Raw genomic sequence first — 17,317 nt, 5'->3', positions numbered from 1 at the left:
CGACATAGGCATTATCATTAATTTTCTGTAGAATCTGGAAAGGACCATATTTTTTGTCTCGCAGCTTGTTGTATGTGCCCGTTGGCAGCCGCCCTTTGCGCAAATAAACCATCACTAGATCCCCCTCTTGAAATACTTGAGCCCTTCTCTTTTTATCAGCAGCAGTCTTGTATTTGGCATTAGATTCCTCCAAAAAAATTTTCACCTCTTCTTGAATAGCCTTGATACGATCTGCCATATTTTCTGCTGCAATACTCAAACCAGGAAGTTTTGGCAGAGGAACCAAGTCTAAAGCATGGCGTGGAGGACAGCAATACACAATTTGGAATGGGGTCCTCCCAGTAGACCGATTTAGCATACTGTTATAAGCAAATTCAGCCTGTGCAAGAGCAAGATCCCACTGTTTTGGCTTCTCTCCAGAAATACAGCGAATTAAGTTCCCAAGAGTGCGGTTCACCACTTCCGTTTGACCATCAGACTGAGGATGACTTGTACTACTGAAATTCAGGGATGTGTCAAACCGTCTCCATAAAGTCTGCCAAAAATGACTCAAGAATTTGGTGTCCCTATCTGAAGTGATGGATTTGGGAACCCCATGCAAACGAACAACCTCTTTGAAAAACAAATTTGCCACGTGTACTGCATCTGAGGTCTTTTTGCAAGCAATAAAGTGAGCCATTTTGGAATACCTATCAACCACCACAAATACAGAATCAAATCCGCGTAGGGTTCGTGGAAGGCCCAAGACAAAGTCCATTGAAAGATCCTCCCAAGGTGCTGTTGGAATGGGCAAAGGCATGTACAGACCCGTATTTTGAGATTGGCATTTGGCAGCCTGACAAATGGGGCATCTTTTAACATGACTGCCAATGTCTCGTTTCAGTTGGGGCCAATAATACCTCTCCTCAGCAAAAGCTACTATTTTGTCACGACCCAAGTGTCCGCCCAAGCCCCCACCATGTAATTCATGAATTATCTGATCTCGTAGTGAACTCCTTGGGATGCATAATTGGTTACCTCGAAATAGATAACCCTCTTGAATATGCATTCCGTCAACGGAAGGTCCCGATTGACATTTTGCCCAAATATCCTGAAAATCTTCATCGTTTGCATACCGCTCCTTGAGACAATCAAACCCAATCACTTCAGTCCGCATTGTGACCAGTAACAATGCCCTCCTGCTTAGAGCATCAGCTACTCGGTTTAATTGACCCGCCTTATGCTTCAAAATGAAAGTGAAGCGTTGTATAAAAGAAATCCAGCGGGCATGCATCCAGTTGATGCTATTCTGGCTATTGATAAATTTCAGCGCTTGGTGGTCGCTAAATAAGACAAACTCCCTCTGCACCAGATAGTGTTCCCAAACCTTCAAGGCGCGAAAAACAGCATACAATTCCAGCTCATAAGTGGACCACTTTTGGCGAGCTTCACTGAGCTTTTCGCTGTAGAACGCAACCGGTCTGCCTTCTTGAGAAAGTACAGCACCAATGCCAACAATAGAAGCATCACACTCTACTTGAAACAACTTGTCAAAATCTGGCAGTGCTAAAATTGGGGCAGATGATAATTTCTCCTTGATCAGCGTGAAGCTCTGTTTTGCTTCCTCTCCCCAATGGAATTTTCCCTTCTTCATGCATTCAGTAATTGGCGCAACTATCCGACTAAAATCTCTGATAAACCGCCTGTAAAATGTGGCCAAACCATGAAAACTACGAACCTCGCCCACTGTTTGTGGAGTTGGCCACTCCCGAATGGCACGAATCTTTTCTTCATCAACTTTAATCCCTTCAGCACTTACCACAAATCCCAAAAACAACAAACTGCTGGTCATAAAACTACACTTCTTTAAATTGACATACAATTTATTTTGCTGCAAAGCTGTAAGTACTTCCCTCAAATGCGCAAAATGGTCAGATTTGTTTTGGCTAAATATTAATATATCATCAAAGTACACCACCACAAATTTTCCAGTGAATGGTTTTAATACCTGGTTCATGAGCCGCATGAAAGTACTAGGCGCATTGGTGAGTCCAAACGGCATCACTAACCATTCGTACAACCCCTCCTTGGTCTTAAAAGCAGTCTTCCATTCGTCTCCAGGCCTGATCCGAATCTGATGGTACCCACTTCGCAAGTCAATTTTCGACAAGACTTTGGCTCCGGCCAGCATGTCTAGCATATCTTCCAATCGAGGAATGGGGAACCTATATTTAATAGTGATCTTGTTGATTGCCCGGCTGTCGATGCACATGCGCCAAGTGCCATCTTTCTTTGGGACTAACAAGGCTGGTACAGCACTAGGACTCATGCTTTCTTGCACCAATCCCTTCTTAATCAACTCTTCTACTTGCTTTTGTAGAATCTGACTTTCTTTGGGACTCATCCGGTAATGTGGACAATTAGGTAAACTGGCTCCCGGCGTGAGATCAATCTGATGTTGTATGTCCCGCATAAGAGGTAACCCATCTGGTAGTTCTGGCGATATAATTTCTTGAAATTCCTTTAACAAAGGTTTAAGCACAGGGGGAATTTCCATAGATTCTCGGCCAAATTCTTCCCCAACTACCACAGCAAAAATCTCTCCGGATTCCTTAGTTTCCTTTATGAATTCGCTCCCATCCACTAGAAATACTGACTTGCCCTTTGACTTCGGTTCAACAATTGAAAATTCCTCTTTTATGGGCCCCAAAACGATCTTCAAGCCTCTCTTCATGAAAACATATTCATTGGCACGGCCCCTGTATGTAGCATCCACATCGAACTGCCATGGTCGTCCCAAAATCATATGGCAAGCATCCATTTCCACCACATCACACACAACTTCATCTGTATAATTCTTTCCAATTGAAAAATTAATGCGGCAGATTTCAGTTACCTTCACTTCAGCTCCCCGTTTAATCCAACCAATCTTATATGGTGAAGAGTGTTTCTCAGTTTGCAAGCCCAACTTGGTAACCATTGCTTTCGATACTATGTTTTCACTGCTGCCACTATCAATAATGACATCACAAACCCTTTTGTTCACAGTACATCTGGTTCGGAATATGTTATGCCGTTGAGATGGTTCTTCCCGTTTTGGTGCTAACAAAAGTCGTTGAACTACCAAAGAGCGTGACAGCAGCTCCCCTTCGTCACCACCCGTTACCTCTTCCTCTTCATAATTATAAGCCGCTTCATTCTCGTCCTCCTCTGTCTCAAATCTGCCATCTACTTCTGGCTCCACTAGGTTAACGGTACCTCTTTTAGGACATTGGTTGGAACGGTGTCCTGGTTGTCCACATCTATAGCACTTGTCAGACCCCGAACGAGCATAAGGGTTACGAGGTGCCACTTCTGGTGGAACAGTGTTTATTGGCCTTGTTGGACCTCCATTATTACCTGTCCCGCGAGTGGTGTTAGACACAGGTGGCTGAGTCATTGGGGCTTTACCTTTATTTACTACAGCACGGTTAGAATCAAAAGAATTTCTTGCTATGACTGTCGCCTTCGATTTGTCCAATTGAGTTTCCGCCTTAATAGCCAACGCAACGGCTTCGGTTAAGGTGTAGGCTGTTTGCATCGCGACTCGATCCTGTATAGCCCAACGTAGCCCCCCAACAAACCTAGCAACTTGTTGCGCATCTGTTTCAAGCAAGTTATTACGCGACGATAGCCTATGGAATTCCTCTAGGTAAGCTTCAACTGTTCTACTTCCCTGCTTACAATCTTGATATTGTTGAAACAGAATCTGCTCATAATCTGGAGGTAGATACCTAGATCGTAACAATCGTCTCATCTTAGTCCATTTCCGAACCATCCCCTTTCCTTGTCGCATCCGTGTAATTTGCAACTGCTCCCACCAAGCAGATGCTCCCCCCAATAGTCTGTACGCGACTAATTTCACCTTTTTATCTTCAGGAATATCCATATAATCGAAAAACCTCTCGACTAATACCAACCAATCAAGAAACCCCTCGATCCGAAGTTGACCATTAAAACTGGGCAAGTCCATCTTCATACGAAAGGTTTGTCGGTCATGTTCCCCTTGGTAACCCCTCCGATTATTCCGAAGTATGGCTTCAGCATCTTCCTCATCATCACTCAAGTTATCCTCATAGGCTAGCTGCCTACGTGGAATCTTTGGATGGCGTTCACGAACATCTTCAGCCCTCTCTCGGTAAGGTTGACGACCCGTAGGACCGTCGCCCCGCTGATTAGTCCCTGCCGTAAGCCTCGCAAGAGTCGCTTGGACCTCTTGCAATGCTTGTTGGGTCTCACGTTGTGCTTGTTGGGTCTCACGTTGGAAAATTCTGAATTCAGCCCCTGTAACCATATTGTTTTCACGGTTACCGCCGTTAAGAATTTCGCTATCATTTCGTGCATTTGTCATCTGAACATGATTTTTGCTCTGATACCAACTGACGTAGTGGAAGCTTATGAAGAAGTAGGCACTGCTTGCTTCTTGGAAAATCGTTCGAATCCACAAACCAAAAGAGTAACACACTCGAATCCACGAGCTTAGAGAATAAGATCTCAGAAAAGAAAAAAGATTCTTTATTGAATGAAGAGTTTTTTTACAATGAAAAGAAACAGCCTTTATATAGGCTGCAAAATCTACTTCTGCTGGAATTATAACTTTAGGAAAGAAATAACTAAAATAAGGAAAAATGCTAACAATTCAAAAACTATGAAAGATCTAATTAGAAGCATAAATCAAAAGTCCTAAACTTAAGCAGCAATCTAGTGAAAAGGACAACTCCAAATGGCAACTTCCGAAATTAAGCAGCACATTATTGCCAAAAATAGTAAAATGAAGGAACTTGCTCGAAAAGCATCATAGATCCTGACTAACAGCAAGAGTATTGGACAGCACATTGAGTCCAAATCAGCCACCGAATTTCATGCAATATGTTCTACATCAGTATATCATCAGTTGAAAACATAGGGGGAAATCTCAAATACAAACCAAAAATAGAGGAACATATCTAAATTACCCAGAGGAACAAAAAAAGTGTTCCAAACAACATGGTAGCAAATATTAGCTAAAACAGTAGCTTGGGTTGGGTGGTGGTGGTGGGGGTGGGGGTGGTGGTGGAGGGATGGGGTGGGGAAGCTATAAAGTGAAGCCTAGAGAACCTGTTGTTTAAAACTTACCAAAAATGGAAGGATATTAAGAGACATAATGAATAATTTTGGTGGGACTCTGAAAATTCCCAATTGACACATAATGAATAATTTTGGTGGGACTGAAAATTCCCAATTGACACTATCATTAAAAAGTAAAACACACTGTAGAAGATCGAAAAGCGATGTTACACTTGCAGCCACATGGCTACCATATGAAACATCCAATCATATCTTTATTTAGAAAAATTCCATTACAAGCTTAGCAACAGAGCTTGACTTGTATTGGTGGTAGTATGTGAAGGAAATTGGAATTGGATTGATTCCCCCACCATTGAGATTGCATGAGCCTTAACAGGGAATTTATAGGTAGCATTAGACATAAATTCCAACCAGACATTATCTATAATTCTAATTGACTAATACCCACACCCCACAAAAAAAAAAAAAAAAAAAAAGAGATTGATTATTTGTATGGTGGGGGATGTACATTTGAATTTCAACCAGACCGGAACAAAACATTGAAAGTAATGGATTCTTTTCAAATATCTTTTTAAGTGCGAAAATAATGGTTTTCCCTTAACTGAGACATTACCTCAAAGATACTGCAAAATCAAATTAATTTAGCGTTAAAAGTTAATGTCACATGTAATTAATCTTAATCTTGGATAACTAATATATTACATGTGTATTGGCTGGGATTTTCTTGGACAGTTAATTTAGAGAAGATGCAGCAAAGATTTTAATGGGAGGCTCATCTTACTTTTTTTCTCTTCTGTTGATTTATATATTCTGTAAAGGATGTCGAGCTAAGATTCGTAGCTAAGGGGTCATTTGGGTGTAGTGTGAGGAAAGGAATTTTAAAGGGTGTTGAGCTTTTTGACGGAGGTATTAGATATAGAATGGTCGGGTGACAGCAAGATTCTGAGAGGATAGGTAGTGGGGTGAGTTGTCTCTGTCTATCAAATACCCTTCTTTGTACACTTTCTCTTTGAAAAAGAATTGCTTAGTGAATGATTTGTCGTGTTAGAAATGGGAATACTTTTTCTTGGGATTTGGATTTCAGGAAGAGTTTCAATGACTGGGAGATAACAAAGCTCTCATCTCTCCTAGATCTTCTGAACTCTTTTCATTACAGGGAGAACGTTGAGGATAGGAGGGAATGGTTCAAGGCTAGGGACAAAAGATTCTCGGTTTGTTCTTTTTACAATAGTTCAAATGTCACCACTAATCCATTACCTACCTATCAACCTCCACCAACCCTGAACATGGTTTCTCACACACCATTATCATTTGATCATGTCTCTCTTATCCATCCCATCCAAGTCAAACCGCCTAATTACCCCCTTACCAGGATAATTTTTACTGACGAAAATGCCCCTCATAAAGTTCACGACCATTCCGCACAAAATTTTTTATAAATGACACAAACCAATATTTCTATTGAATTCCTTAAGAAAAATCGATTATAAATCATTTGAAATTTCTTTCTCACCTTCCATTATTTAGTTATGCCCTTGTTCCTTCAAAGGTTTCCTTTTTCATGTGACTTGCTTCTCTAGGTAGAATCTTTACTTTGGATAATCTAATTTCTCAAGGGTAGGTCACTCCAAACTTTTGCTCGTTATGCAAGAAAGATGGTGAGTCAATGAATCACATTTTAATTCAGTCCTTTTTCTCTAGATATTTGGATGTTGTTCTTGTCTCGCTTCCAAGTTGATTGGATTTTACCTTGCTCCTTTTTCGCTCTATTGGAAGGATGTACTTTCAATACCTTCTCTCTTAGAAGAAAACACCTCTGGGCTATTCTCCCTTATGCAATTGCTTGGGGTCTCTAGAAAGAGAGGAATGATAGTCTTCCAGAGTAAGGAAAGTCACCCCCATACTTTGTTTTTGGAGATTCCAGACCTTTTAAACTTTTGATCCCAGCTTAGCAAGGATTTTATACTTTCAAAGACGCATTGGTTGTATGGAGTAAGCACTGTCTACCCAATCCATGCAAAGTATCTTGATGGATAAATCGGTGTCAATGCCAATGGTCTGGTGTTCTATAGTCGGAATGTATAAAAATACACAAATTTCATAAAATTATTTTGGTAACATATGCTTCTGCGAACAATCAATCAAACATTACAGAAAACGGATCTAGACCCATGGGCAGGAAAGTCTTGGTACTCACATAGTACAGTATATATACCAAATACAAATAGAGGATTCATAAATGATGGCATCCCAGGTGTGACATCCACACTGACTGAATCAATGTTGTTGTATCATATCAAATCTGTGTTTGTAACAACGATGGCAATTTTCCGATTCAGTACCCCATGCAGTAGGTCAGCTCCAACATCTAAACGTGACAGCTCGAACATGGTGACAGGTTCAATCTACAAAAAATAGTCTATATTTTGTAAAGCTCTTATATACAAAGTATCTTTAAAATAACAATTTAGAACTCATTCTCTCTCTTTTTTTTTTTTATATGCATTTAGAACTCATTCTCACAGGAAAAGATAACTAAAAAATTAATATAACCAGATTTCACAAAACTTGGACATTTATCGTTCAACATAAATATATATTTTTTTAAGTTCTCTTACTTTTAGCAAATAGTTTACGTTTTAATGGTGACAATATTACTACATTTAATAATTTCATCAAGGATTTAACTTTATAGATGATGAAGAATGAAAGAAGTGATTGAAAAAATAATGAGGAGAAATTACCATAACAATGATCTTGGCGTGGACTGAAATTCTTCCTTCTCAGCACTACCTCCTCCACTGGCAGGAACAGCTTTGCTCTCGGAATTCTGCACAACTTCACTTGGATTGTCTTTGCAAGTGTCGAGATCTGCAATCACGTCAGAAGTGTTTACACAATACTTGTGTAGCCACCTGTCTGTTTCCCAAAGGACATGCATGATGCTCTCTCGTGCAGCATATCCGTGGCTCTCAAAGGGAAGAACCACTAAGCGGCAAAGTGCACCATGGCCTTTAAGGGCGTTGAAGAAACGGTCAGACTGCATCAATTATGAGAAAATAGTAAGTAACAAGTTCAAAACTCTTGTGGGATAACACATTTTATTGAAATTTGGAATTAAGGCAAGAGTAAGGTGACATTTTTAAGGAAATAGAATAGTCATTCAAGTTTAACATACTAAAATACGTGATATGAGCTTGAGATTTGGAGTTTTTCTTATAGGTTCTAACAAGTAAAAGACAGCATCCATTACCCTTAATTCTGTTTGGGCTTCCTTCACAAGAACCATGTATCAAGTTTAATCTGATTATTACTAATCTTGTAGCTAGTTTTTGATCAATAACCAAGATGTGCCAAAGTCCACATTCAGTAAAGAAGTTTCCAAGACAGATGACAAGAGAACCCTTACGAAAATTAAAACCATTTCTTTACCTGCATTGTTAGTGTTCCCGGATTATTGTCTTCCTCTCCGTGGATAAGTATGATTGGCTTCTTAATTTTGTTAGCTGACATGAAAGGGCTCATCTCAACGTAAGTACTAGTTGCCTCCCATAGGGTTCTGTCTTCATTCTACACCAACAATGTTGGAGAAGTTACTTGAAATTGCTAGTAAGGGTAAAAAAATTTATATACGGGGAACAAAAATAAGCCTTCAATGGTTGGAAAGCAACAATGGATTCATAGCAAATCCTTGGCCCATTATGCAGGTATGTACCTGAAAACCAAAGGGGGTGAGCGTTCTGTTGTAAGCTCCTGAGCGAGCAACTCCACAACAGAAGAGATGAGGGGCATGTGCTAGGAGGTTTGCTGTCATGAATGCCCCATAGGAATGACCCCCAACAGCAATTTTGTTTGGATGAGCCACCTAAATAAGAGTATCACCAGCAAGCCAAATCCATTAATGTATTTAGATCATAGTAGTGATATTCTCAAAAAGAAGTCTGAAGAAGAGAAGCTTACCCCTCGCCGTATAACTTCCTCAACCGCGGCCTCTGCACTTGCAACCAGCTGTTCTACATATCTATTCAACAGAGGATGGATATAAGTGTCCAAGCTTAGTTCCTGAATTTTGCAAAAACATGTTGTGGGCATGGTAGAGAAATATAGTAATTTGTCCTGATCTTTAATTATTAAACCTTTAACCCAAAGCAAACCAAAGATGAAGAAGCAAATGAGCTGAATAATAATTGATGATAGTAACTAAACATAAAACTAAGGCATTGTACAAGTATAATACATTCTATTTGGTATGCATAAAATGTAAAAAAGGATGATGTGAGAGCATCAACCACTTCAATGCAGCAACCCTCTCAACAAAAGAGGAGAGCCTACATGAGGCAAGGCATCTTCAATTATTACCTAATAATTTACTATTTTTAGAGACGAATGACTCCACTATTTGAGCAAAACCCCATATTTGCAATTTATGGTAAATTACAAAATCACCATTTGTAGTAACTTTCTGTTTTGCTATTTTTGGTAAACTTTGGAATAATTATTTTAGAAAAATATGGTTTTATTTTGGATATGTATGGTTTATAGAGTTTTGTTTAGCTTAAGGAAGTCTTATGTTATGTGTTAAGTTTGATAATAACTAGGAAAGTAGGCTAGGCTAGAGTTTTCTATGGGATTCTCTTCTCCTTTGGTTAAACATTGTTTGGAGTCAACCAACCAAAGTTCATGTTCGAGAATTTTGTAGGGTTGATCCTACGAGATCTCTGCATCAGAGGACTACAATAATGGGCATGCACCTTCATTATAAACCAGATGGGAACCTACTAGCACTTTTGAACAATGTTGTTCTAATAAAGAGATTCTTAACCATAAATCCAAAAAGGGCCCAGGGAAGATGAATTAGAAAAAATATAAACAATTTAATTGTCATTAGTCATGTGAGAATTCCTTGGGAGAACTGGTACACTTAGTTTAGAAAATGATTGTCAGAAAGCAACAACTTTATAGAAAACAAATGGATAAAAATTACCTGTCATTGGCCTCTTCGTCACCCTCACCAATGATCGGTATTGTTGGTCCAGATAAAATAGCAAACCTGCGGAACTTGGGAGCATTTGTTATATTTCCTCAGAAATATTTGAAAACAAACATTTACACAGGAATATAAATAACATACCAAACAGGAAAAAATAGAACAATACCTTCTAGCAAGCCAAAGAAGGGCTGACGTTGGACCTATGCCCGCAAACTCATTAGGAGAACCACGGACTTGTCCAGCAGCATCTTTGCTTTTGAACTCTCCAGGGTAAGACCAGACCAGACATGGAAGAGGGCCGTCTTTTGTGGGATCATAATCTGGAGGCAAATAAAGTGTGGCGGTGAGTTGGACACCATCCTTCCTCTGGTACCTAATCATCTCTTTCTGTAATGAGGCCAACTGTGGGTATGGATGGGGAAAGTTCGTAATTTGGTAAGCAATTTTATCTGGCCAACTTTGTACGTAATATTGGGTGTTTTCTGTTTTTGACTCTTTCGATGTCAGTATTTTCAGTTGATCAATGAATAAATCCCCCTCATTCTGGTCTGACATTAAAGCAACAACTGTCTCATAATACTTCTCTTTTTCGCTCTGCCATATCCGTTCTTTGGTACCTGTATTTCTGGAAGAATTTGTGTTGGTTTATTGTGAAGCCAATGTTCTGAACAAACACTATAACCAAGGACTAGTGAAACACTTACATGTCAAACAAGTCGAGGAACGGGATATTCCCTTCTGGTGTTGCACCACTTCCATTCAGTAAAATGTAAGTCTCTGCATCATTTTCCTTCTTTATTTTTGCAATAACGTAAGTACCAGCTGGTGTCCTTCGTAACATTGGAGAACCAGGATCAGAGTATACATCTTCTGATGATCTATCAAATAATATACGTGGACTCACATCTTTAAGTCCTGGAGAGATAACCCATGTTCTTGTTTGGCGTGTTTTATACCAAGATTCATAAACAAGAGCGAGGGAATCATCACACCAGGAAATACCCCTGTTAAATGAAGGGGAAAAAACAGATAAACCAAATCAAGATTCCAGGTTAAAACATGAAACAGGTGTGGAGACAGGACTGCCATAGATAATAAATCTACTCCATTTAACAAAATTTTCAGACATGGTCCTGACCTATATTACCTGGATAGTTGGTTTGCTCGGTTCGAATTTGGGTTCATGGTTTGGGGTTGGTGACTCTTGAACGAACCTGGTTCGTAGAGGTAGTTCATGGTGGATGTGTAAATCATTTATGTTAATCTCATAGAAGATGACTCGGGTCAAGGGGGCATATCATCAGCTCGGAAACAAACGGGTATCTTTAGTATTGACCAAGTCTTGGGCTTTCTAAAATAAGGGTTATCTCAAATATTGACCAAATCATGGGGACATCTCTAAAATTCACCAAAATAAGGGGTTTGTTAGGTTCACTGTTTTTGACGAACTCACTACGAACCGAACCTCGAACTCGTTCGGTTTGTACCAGTTCGCAGTTCGCTACATTAGCAAACCTGGTAACAAAGATGAAAGGGAAAGTACATTAAACAAAAAGGGAAGGTTGAAACCCAGTCACATAGGTCTTGGCCAGAAAACACTGTTTCCATAATTTCAATATTTGAACATGGATAAAACACCTTCAAATAAACTAAAATTACATACATATGACAAAAATAATATCAGGTAAAAAAATATTTTAAGTTTAACCACTATGAGTAGGTGGTTTACTACCTAAAACCTATGTCTGACAAAGCAAAGTTCTATAAACATTACACTTTTATATAGAATGGAAGCATCATAGCCAAAATATAGCTATGAAGGATCCCATTGGAGTGGTAATGCTCCCAATACCGATGCATCAAATAATTTGAAGAAACTCAAAGAGACGGAACATATACATACCCATAGCGAAGATCAAGCTTGTGGAAAACCTCTGGCTGTTCTCCATCTAGCGGGTTAGCAATCTGTGTATAAACTATATCACGTGGAGAAACTTCCACTTTTGCATCACCTCCATCTTGTGTCTCCACCCTGAAAACATCAACAAGTCAAAAAGTATAGATACTATTAAAAATTGACAATTTCGAGAGATGTACAAAATGAAATGAGCATTCCCAATTGAACTATTGGCCCCAATTATTGGGTTCATGGTCAAGCAACAATCACATACCAATAGAGTTCGGAAGGTTTATCTGATCTCCAATTGACTGAACGCATCCCTCTTCTCACACTATTAAATGCTATGGGTATATCCTCTGCAAGGGGCAAATCACAAACCTCTCTAACAAACTTCCCATCAGCTGTCCATACATCAACTTTCTTGGGGAATCTTCCACATGGCACAATAAAAGAGTAAGGCCGGTGAATCGAACTAATTAAAATGTACTTCTGATCTGGGGAAGGGTCTAGTGATGTATAGACAGCTGGCAAACCAATTTCCTTCACTGTCCCATCCAAAGAAGCTAAAACAAGTTGTGAGGTGGCATAGTAATCAAACAAATCTTCATCGTACTCATCCTTCAACAAATCCTGGAATGTTCTGACTTGGACGACAGTTTTCTGTTCATTAGATTGAATTTTAGGGCCAGATGGAACTAATGGCTTCTTCGGGGGGTCCCCACGAGATAAAGGGATGGTGCAAACCAATAAAGTAGAGTCATCCACCCAAACAAAACTGTAAAGCAGGAGAAAGAATGTATTAGAAAACTAAAAGGTGGAGAAAAGATTTACAAAACAATGACATATCCTGCGAACAACGCTTACGCTTACTTGTCAAAGACTGCATTTAGCCAGATATCCGGTGATTGAAATAAAGGTCTAGCTTTTCCTGTTTCCACATCTGCAATCCATATTCTTAGCTTATTGCTATTATTGTCCTCCTGATTCAAGGAAAGTTTCCAGATGATAAAGCAAATGCATGACAGGCAACAGAAAGAACTAAGATATCCATTTCCAATTAATAGACACAGGAAGCCTTTAATTTTATAGCATAAAAGATACTTCACCAGCACCAATAAGAGTGATCAACTAGTGCTGAAAAAAATCATATAGATAGTGCCAAAAGAGACTTACAATTTAAAAAAAAAAAAAGAAACTGTCATTGTTAATAGATATGCATTTTCCAATTTAAGGGTACTAGTCAATCACCTCATCAAATCGAATGCTAAAGGACAAATGCCGCCCATCATGTGACCTAGTTGAAAAAAAGGAAACAAAAAATGAGCACAAAAGAATGCTAAAATTGTACAGTAGCCATATAGAAGTTTATGCCATGCCAGGTAAAAGGAAAATATATTAAAACAAACAAGCAATAGTAGTTAGAATAATAACGAAACATATCAAGAAGAAGAAAAAAAGGAAACATAAGAAACACAAATCTCCACAAATAAATAACATTCACCAAATATTACTTCTGCAGTATCCAATGCTAAACCTTGCTAACAGTTCCTAAAAATTGAAAATGCAGTAACTAACCAAAAGAAAAAGGATAACGTCGTTTGAATATTTCTCTTCTCAGAACCAAGGTTTTATCAAGACCTTCTTCATACTCATATTAGTTCGCTAAGACTGATATTTTCTAAGCCAAGCTTTTTGTTCAGATAAAAAAAATTAAGAAATCTGTATCCCCTGTGTCAATTTCTTTGAAGAACACTAACAAATTTCTCCTGTTTGACACTACACTAATTCTTCACCTTAGAAAGAGAAGAGCTGGGTACAGATGATATTGCACAACAGTGGGTGACTCTTCACAATTCCATTAGGTTGTGTGAGTACCATTCAATAGTTCATTTAGGAGTTAGCTTAACAGGTCAAAGCTAATAACGATACTACAACTGCAGTAACTACTACTTATCTTTTGTATATGGGGAACAGCTTTGCCTAGATTTCTTTTCCTCTTAATGAAATTTTTTACTCCAAATATGATCATCATCTTCTACACCTTACCCAAATAATGGGTAAAAAATAAAAATAAAAATAAAAAATTGAACAACTTCATAAACTGCTGACTTGAACAAATTAGCAGGACCAAGAACATAACTACAAAGCTAAAGCTTCATAGAATTATCATGATATGGCATGAAATGTTTAGATCATTTACTAAGAGGGATACTGAAATAATGTCGAGAATTTATGAATTTTGGGAGATTACCAGCTAACAAAATTGATCTTAGCACCGTCCGGGAAACCATGTACCTCTTTCTCTGGTCCCAGAGTACCATCTTGCATTAATTGATGGATCCCGATACCCGTGTAGAATGACCTGAAGGCAAATAACAACATCATTTGTCAACAGGAGCATAATGAATGTATGTGCAACACACACACACACACACACACACACACACTTACATACACGCACACACACAAACACACAGAGATAGAGATTCCTCAACTCACATGCGACTTCTAGTATTGCATTTTCCATCAATGCGAATACCAGCAAGCTTTTCCTCTGGTCTTGCTAGTTCTGTCAATGGGGGCAAAGCTCTACGCTTGAGGAATAGAATTTTATCCCTATGAGGTGAGAATGACAATGCAGGAAGGGGTGGTGCATCTACAATATCTTTAATTTCTGGTGGAGGAAGACGATATCCACCACCCAAGGAAGAATTTTCTGAATAATTCAAAAGACGGAGAGATCATCATTATTTGATAAATGAACAATTAGTGTAGGAGATAAAACGGAAACTTTAATTATCATCAAAGGCCATTGTTATCTTTCACATTGTATACAAGAGATAAAATGGGAACTTCAAAAATCATTGAAGGCCAATTCAACATATCCATTGTTACCTTTCACATTTCAACTAGCACGGACAAAACCATGAATTAGATACTAAGAGCCCATTTGGATAGAAAGTAGCTTTGGAAGAAAGTAGTTTTATTTTGCTGTTTAAAAAGTTAAGATTTTTACTTTTTGAAAGTAGTTTTCTAAAATGAATTAGTCCATATCATATGCACCCAGGGTGGAGAATTGAAACCCTCCTCCAACACCGCAATACATGCGACGTAAGCCATAATCAAGCAATTAGCACCGAAAATATCTCCTTTTAAAATTTCCTTGGATTGCAGCTTACATGGCGTGTATTGGGGTATGGGAGGAGGGTTTCAATCCTCCACTCTGGATGCATACGATCCGCACTCAAAATGAACCAAACAAGCTTTTTAACTTTTTAACTTCCAAAATTAAGAAGTTACTTTTTCATGTGTATCCAAACGGAAAATATACAAACTATATGAATGCCCAAATAGGGTAAAAATCATAACCGTGAGCACACAACATCAAATCTGAGTACCGCTCTTGTTTCAAAGTTCTAATATATTAGTTTGGCATTCAAGGAATAATATTTTGAGAAGACTTTATTACTACCTACTGAAACAGCATAAAGCACCAAACTTTTTTAAAACAACAAACCAGGGCAAATAGATATGGATGTTATCAATCAATACTATAATCCATACCTTTAAAAAAAGTACTTATAATCAAAGACGGAAATTCAACTTCTTCAATTAATCTAACCACTCTACAGACATCCCCTTTATCAATTTATCTTCAAAATAAAAATAATTGTAATCAACAAGCATACAAACTATCAATCCCAAGCCAATATAAACAAATTGGAAGAAAACCCATATCAAATATAAGAGAAATACAAAAACCCAGATCAAAACTTCAAGAAAAATCCAGGATTTCACACTACCCAAACTACTAGATAACATTATAAACCCAAATAATTTATATATATGGTTTTTATGGGTACCTTCATCTTCAATTGGAGGAGAAGAAGCAGACCCATTTGAGCCTCCCCCACCATCTTCAGACACAACAGCGCTAACAGGGACGAGATTATGGAACCTAGAAGTAATCATGTTTCTTTTGAGGGGTTTTATTGGGATTCTCAAGTGGGTACTTAGAATCCCAGATGCATAGATTGATGAAGAGTGGTGGTTGAGTGACAGAAAAGGTGGGCAAAGAGAAGGAGGGAAAGATGAAGGAGGAGAGAAAGAGGAGAGGAGAGAGAAACGATGATAGAGTTTCTGAAGTCGCATTATAATTATAATTATTAAAAAGTGAAGTCATCCATATTACATACAATACTCTAAAAGTCGCATCTATGAAGTTGATGGGTACAGTGTACCTTGAGATAGTCACGGCTGCACACGATCTTATCCTATGCACCCCAATGTTGCAAGGGCCAATGGGAACGAAGATGCTTACGACAAACTTTAGATGATTTTTCTTTCTTTAGTGGAAAATTCTAATGTCACTCTAGGACCTACTTTGTTCTTCTTTGTGTGGTTGATATCATGACTGATGACCACATCACCAATGTCATAAAGTCATCATTCCCCAAATTGTCCTTGTCAAGCTTGGGCTTGATTCTTAAAAGAAAAAAAAAAAAAAAAAATAGTCTTCTACAACCCTCAAGCATCAATCATGGTTTTGGATGTCACAAGTTGTACCCAAGGACCATGGGTTGTTTTGTTCAAATGGATTATCACATTGGTAATCCAACCATGGTTTTAAAATTTGTTTTGACGTCTCATCCATGAACAAGATCGAGTCATCTTGGATGAGTTTTTTGATACGTTTGAGTCATCTCGTTTAACAATGAGACAAATGAATCATGATTTTAAATTCTGTCTGATATATTTGACTTGTCTATTCGTCTCGTTGGTGGACGATATCAAGATGTATTGGGTGAGTCGTCTCAATCTCAAACGATATTTAAAACCATGAATCCAACACCTCAGACCTCTAGATTTCATGGAAAAACTCATATCTAATTTCTTTTTTCTTTAAAAAAAAATATATACTTTGAGTTTGATCGAGGATTTTGAAAATGGGCAGTCATGTAACTCTTAACTTTAAAATTAAAATTCAACGGTGAAAAATATATACTTTTTTAAAAGTTCATAGAGTTTTGTCCTCTACAATGCTTTAGATCATGGTTTTGTATGCCACAACTCGAGCCTAAGGACCTTTAGTGAGGGTGAAATCCTTACCAACTTAATAAGGTTAGTTGCCTCATTTTGAAATGTCTCGTTTGAGATATCACAAAATATTGATTTCAAAGTATTTAATGTTTTAGAAATATTTGAAATATCTCAAAAAGTTATGATCAATGATCAAGATTGTCTCCATTTTCCTTCTAAGAAGCATTACCTTAAGATAGATTTTAAACATAGGTTTTAGTCAAGACTCTTATACAATAAAGTGTCATGTTCTTATAAAATAG

At 38.2% G+C, this 17,317-nt stretch overlaps 2 protein-coding genes across 2 annotated transcripts; both read right to left on the bottom strand.

Annotated features, from left to right (window-relative positions):
* Window positions 1-2,043: 2,043 nt before the first annotated feature.
* Window positions 2,044-4,369, bottom strand: LOC147383531 (uncharacterized). Its single transcript, XM_086427304.1, has 2 exons — window positions 2,205-4,369; window positions 2,044-2,113 (listed from the first exon to the last, which is right to left on the bottom strand). The coding sequence occupies exons 1-2, from the start codon at window positions 4,367-4,369 to the stop codon at window positions 2,044-2,046; spliced, it is 2,235 nt and encodes a 744-aa protein (XP_086283430.1).
* A 2,796-nt stretch (window positions 4,370-7,165) lies between these two features.
* LOC147383530 (Prolyl oligopeptidase family protein) lies at window positions 7,166-16,142 on the bottom strand. The gene is made up of 15 exons (XM_086427757.1): window positions 15,839-16,142; window positions 14,475-14,691; window positions 14,227-14,337; window positions 13,224-13,269; window positions 12,846-12,955; window positions 12,247-12,750; window positions 11,979-12,107; window positions 10,780-11,079; window positions 10,242-10,700; window positions 10,070-10,135; window positions 9,046-9,106; window positions 8,801-8,950; window positions 8,518-8,655; window positions 7,830-8,125; window positions 7,166-7,490 (listed from the first exon to the last, which is right to left on the bottom strand). Coding segments are annotated over exons 1-15 (2,877 nt in total). The 5' UTR covers window positions 16,128-16,142; the 3' UTR covers window positions 7,166-7,489.
* Between the last annotated feature and the right edge of the window lie 1,175 nt (window positions 16,143-17,317).

This window comes from Akebia trifoliata, chromosome 16, assembly GCF_017979445.1.
Source record: "Akebia trifoliata isolate Shusen 1 chromosome 16, ASM1797944v1, whole genome shotgun sequence".
NCBI lineage: Eukaryota > Viridiplantae > Streptophyta > Magnoliopsida > Ranunculales > Lardizabalaceae > Akebia > Akebia trifoliata.
The sequence above is the reverse complement of the archived record's forward strand: the minus strand, read 5'-3'. Positions and strand labels throughout refer to the sequence as shown.

Excerpts from the sequence above, each read along its gene's own strand:
- LOC147383531 (XM_086427304.1), bottom strand. The coding sequence starts at position 4,369 with ATGACAAATGCACGAAATGATAGCGAAATTCTTAACGGCGGTAACCGT. Across the intron at positions 2,114-2,204 it reads AAGATCACTATTAAATATAG|ATTCGGATCAGGCCTGGAGA; the intron begins GTTCCCCATTCC and ends GGGTACCATCAG.
- LOC147383530 (XM_086427757.1), bottom strand. The coding sequence starts at position 16,127 with ATGCGACTTCAGAAACTCTATCATCGTTTCTCTCTCCTCTCCTCTTTC. Across the intron at positions 12,108-12,246 it reads AAACCTTCCGAACTCTATTG|GGTGGAGACACAAGATGGAG; the intron begins GTATGTGATTGT and ends TGATGTTTTCAG. Across the intron at positions 8,126-8,517 it reads CGGGAACACTAACAATGCAG|TCTGACCGTTTCTTCAACGC; the intron begins GTAAAGAAATGG and ends TAATTGATGCAG.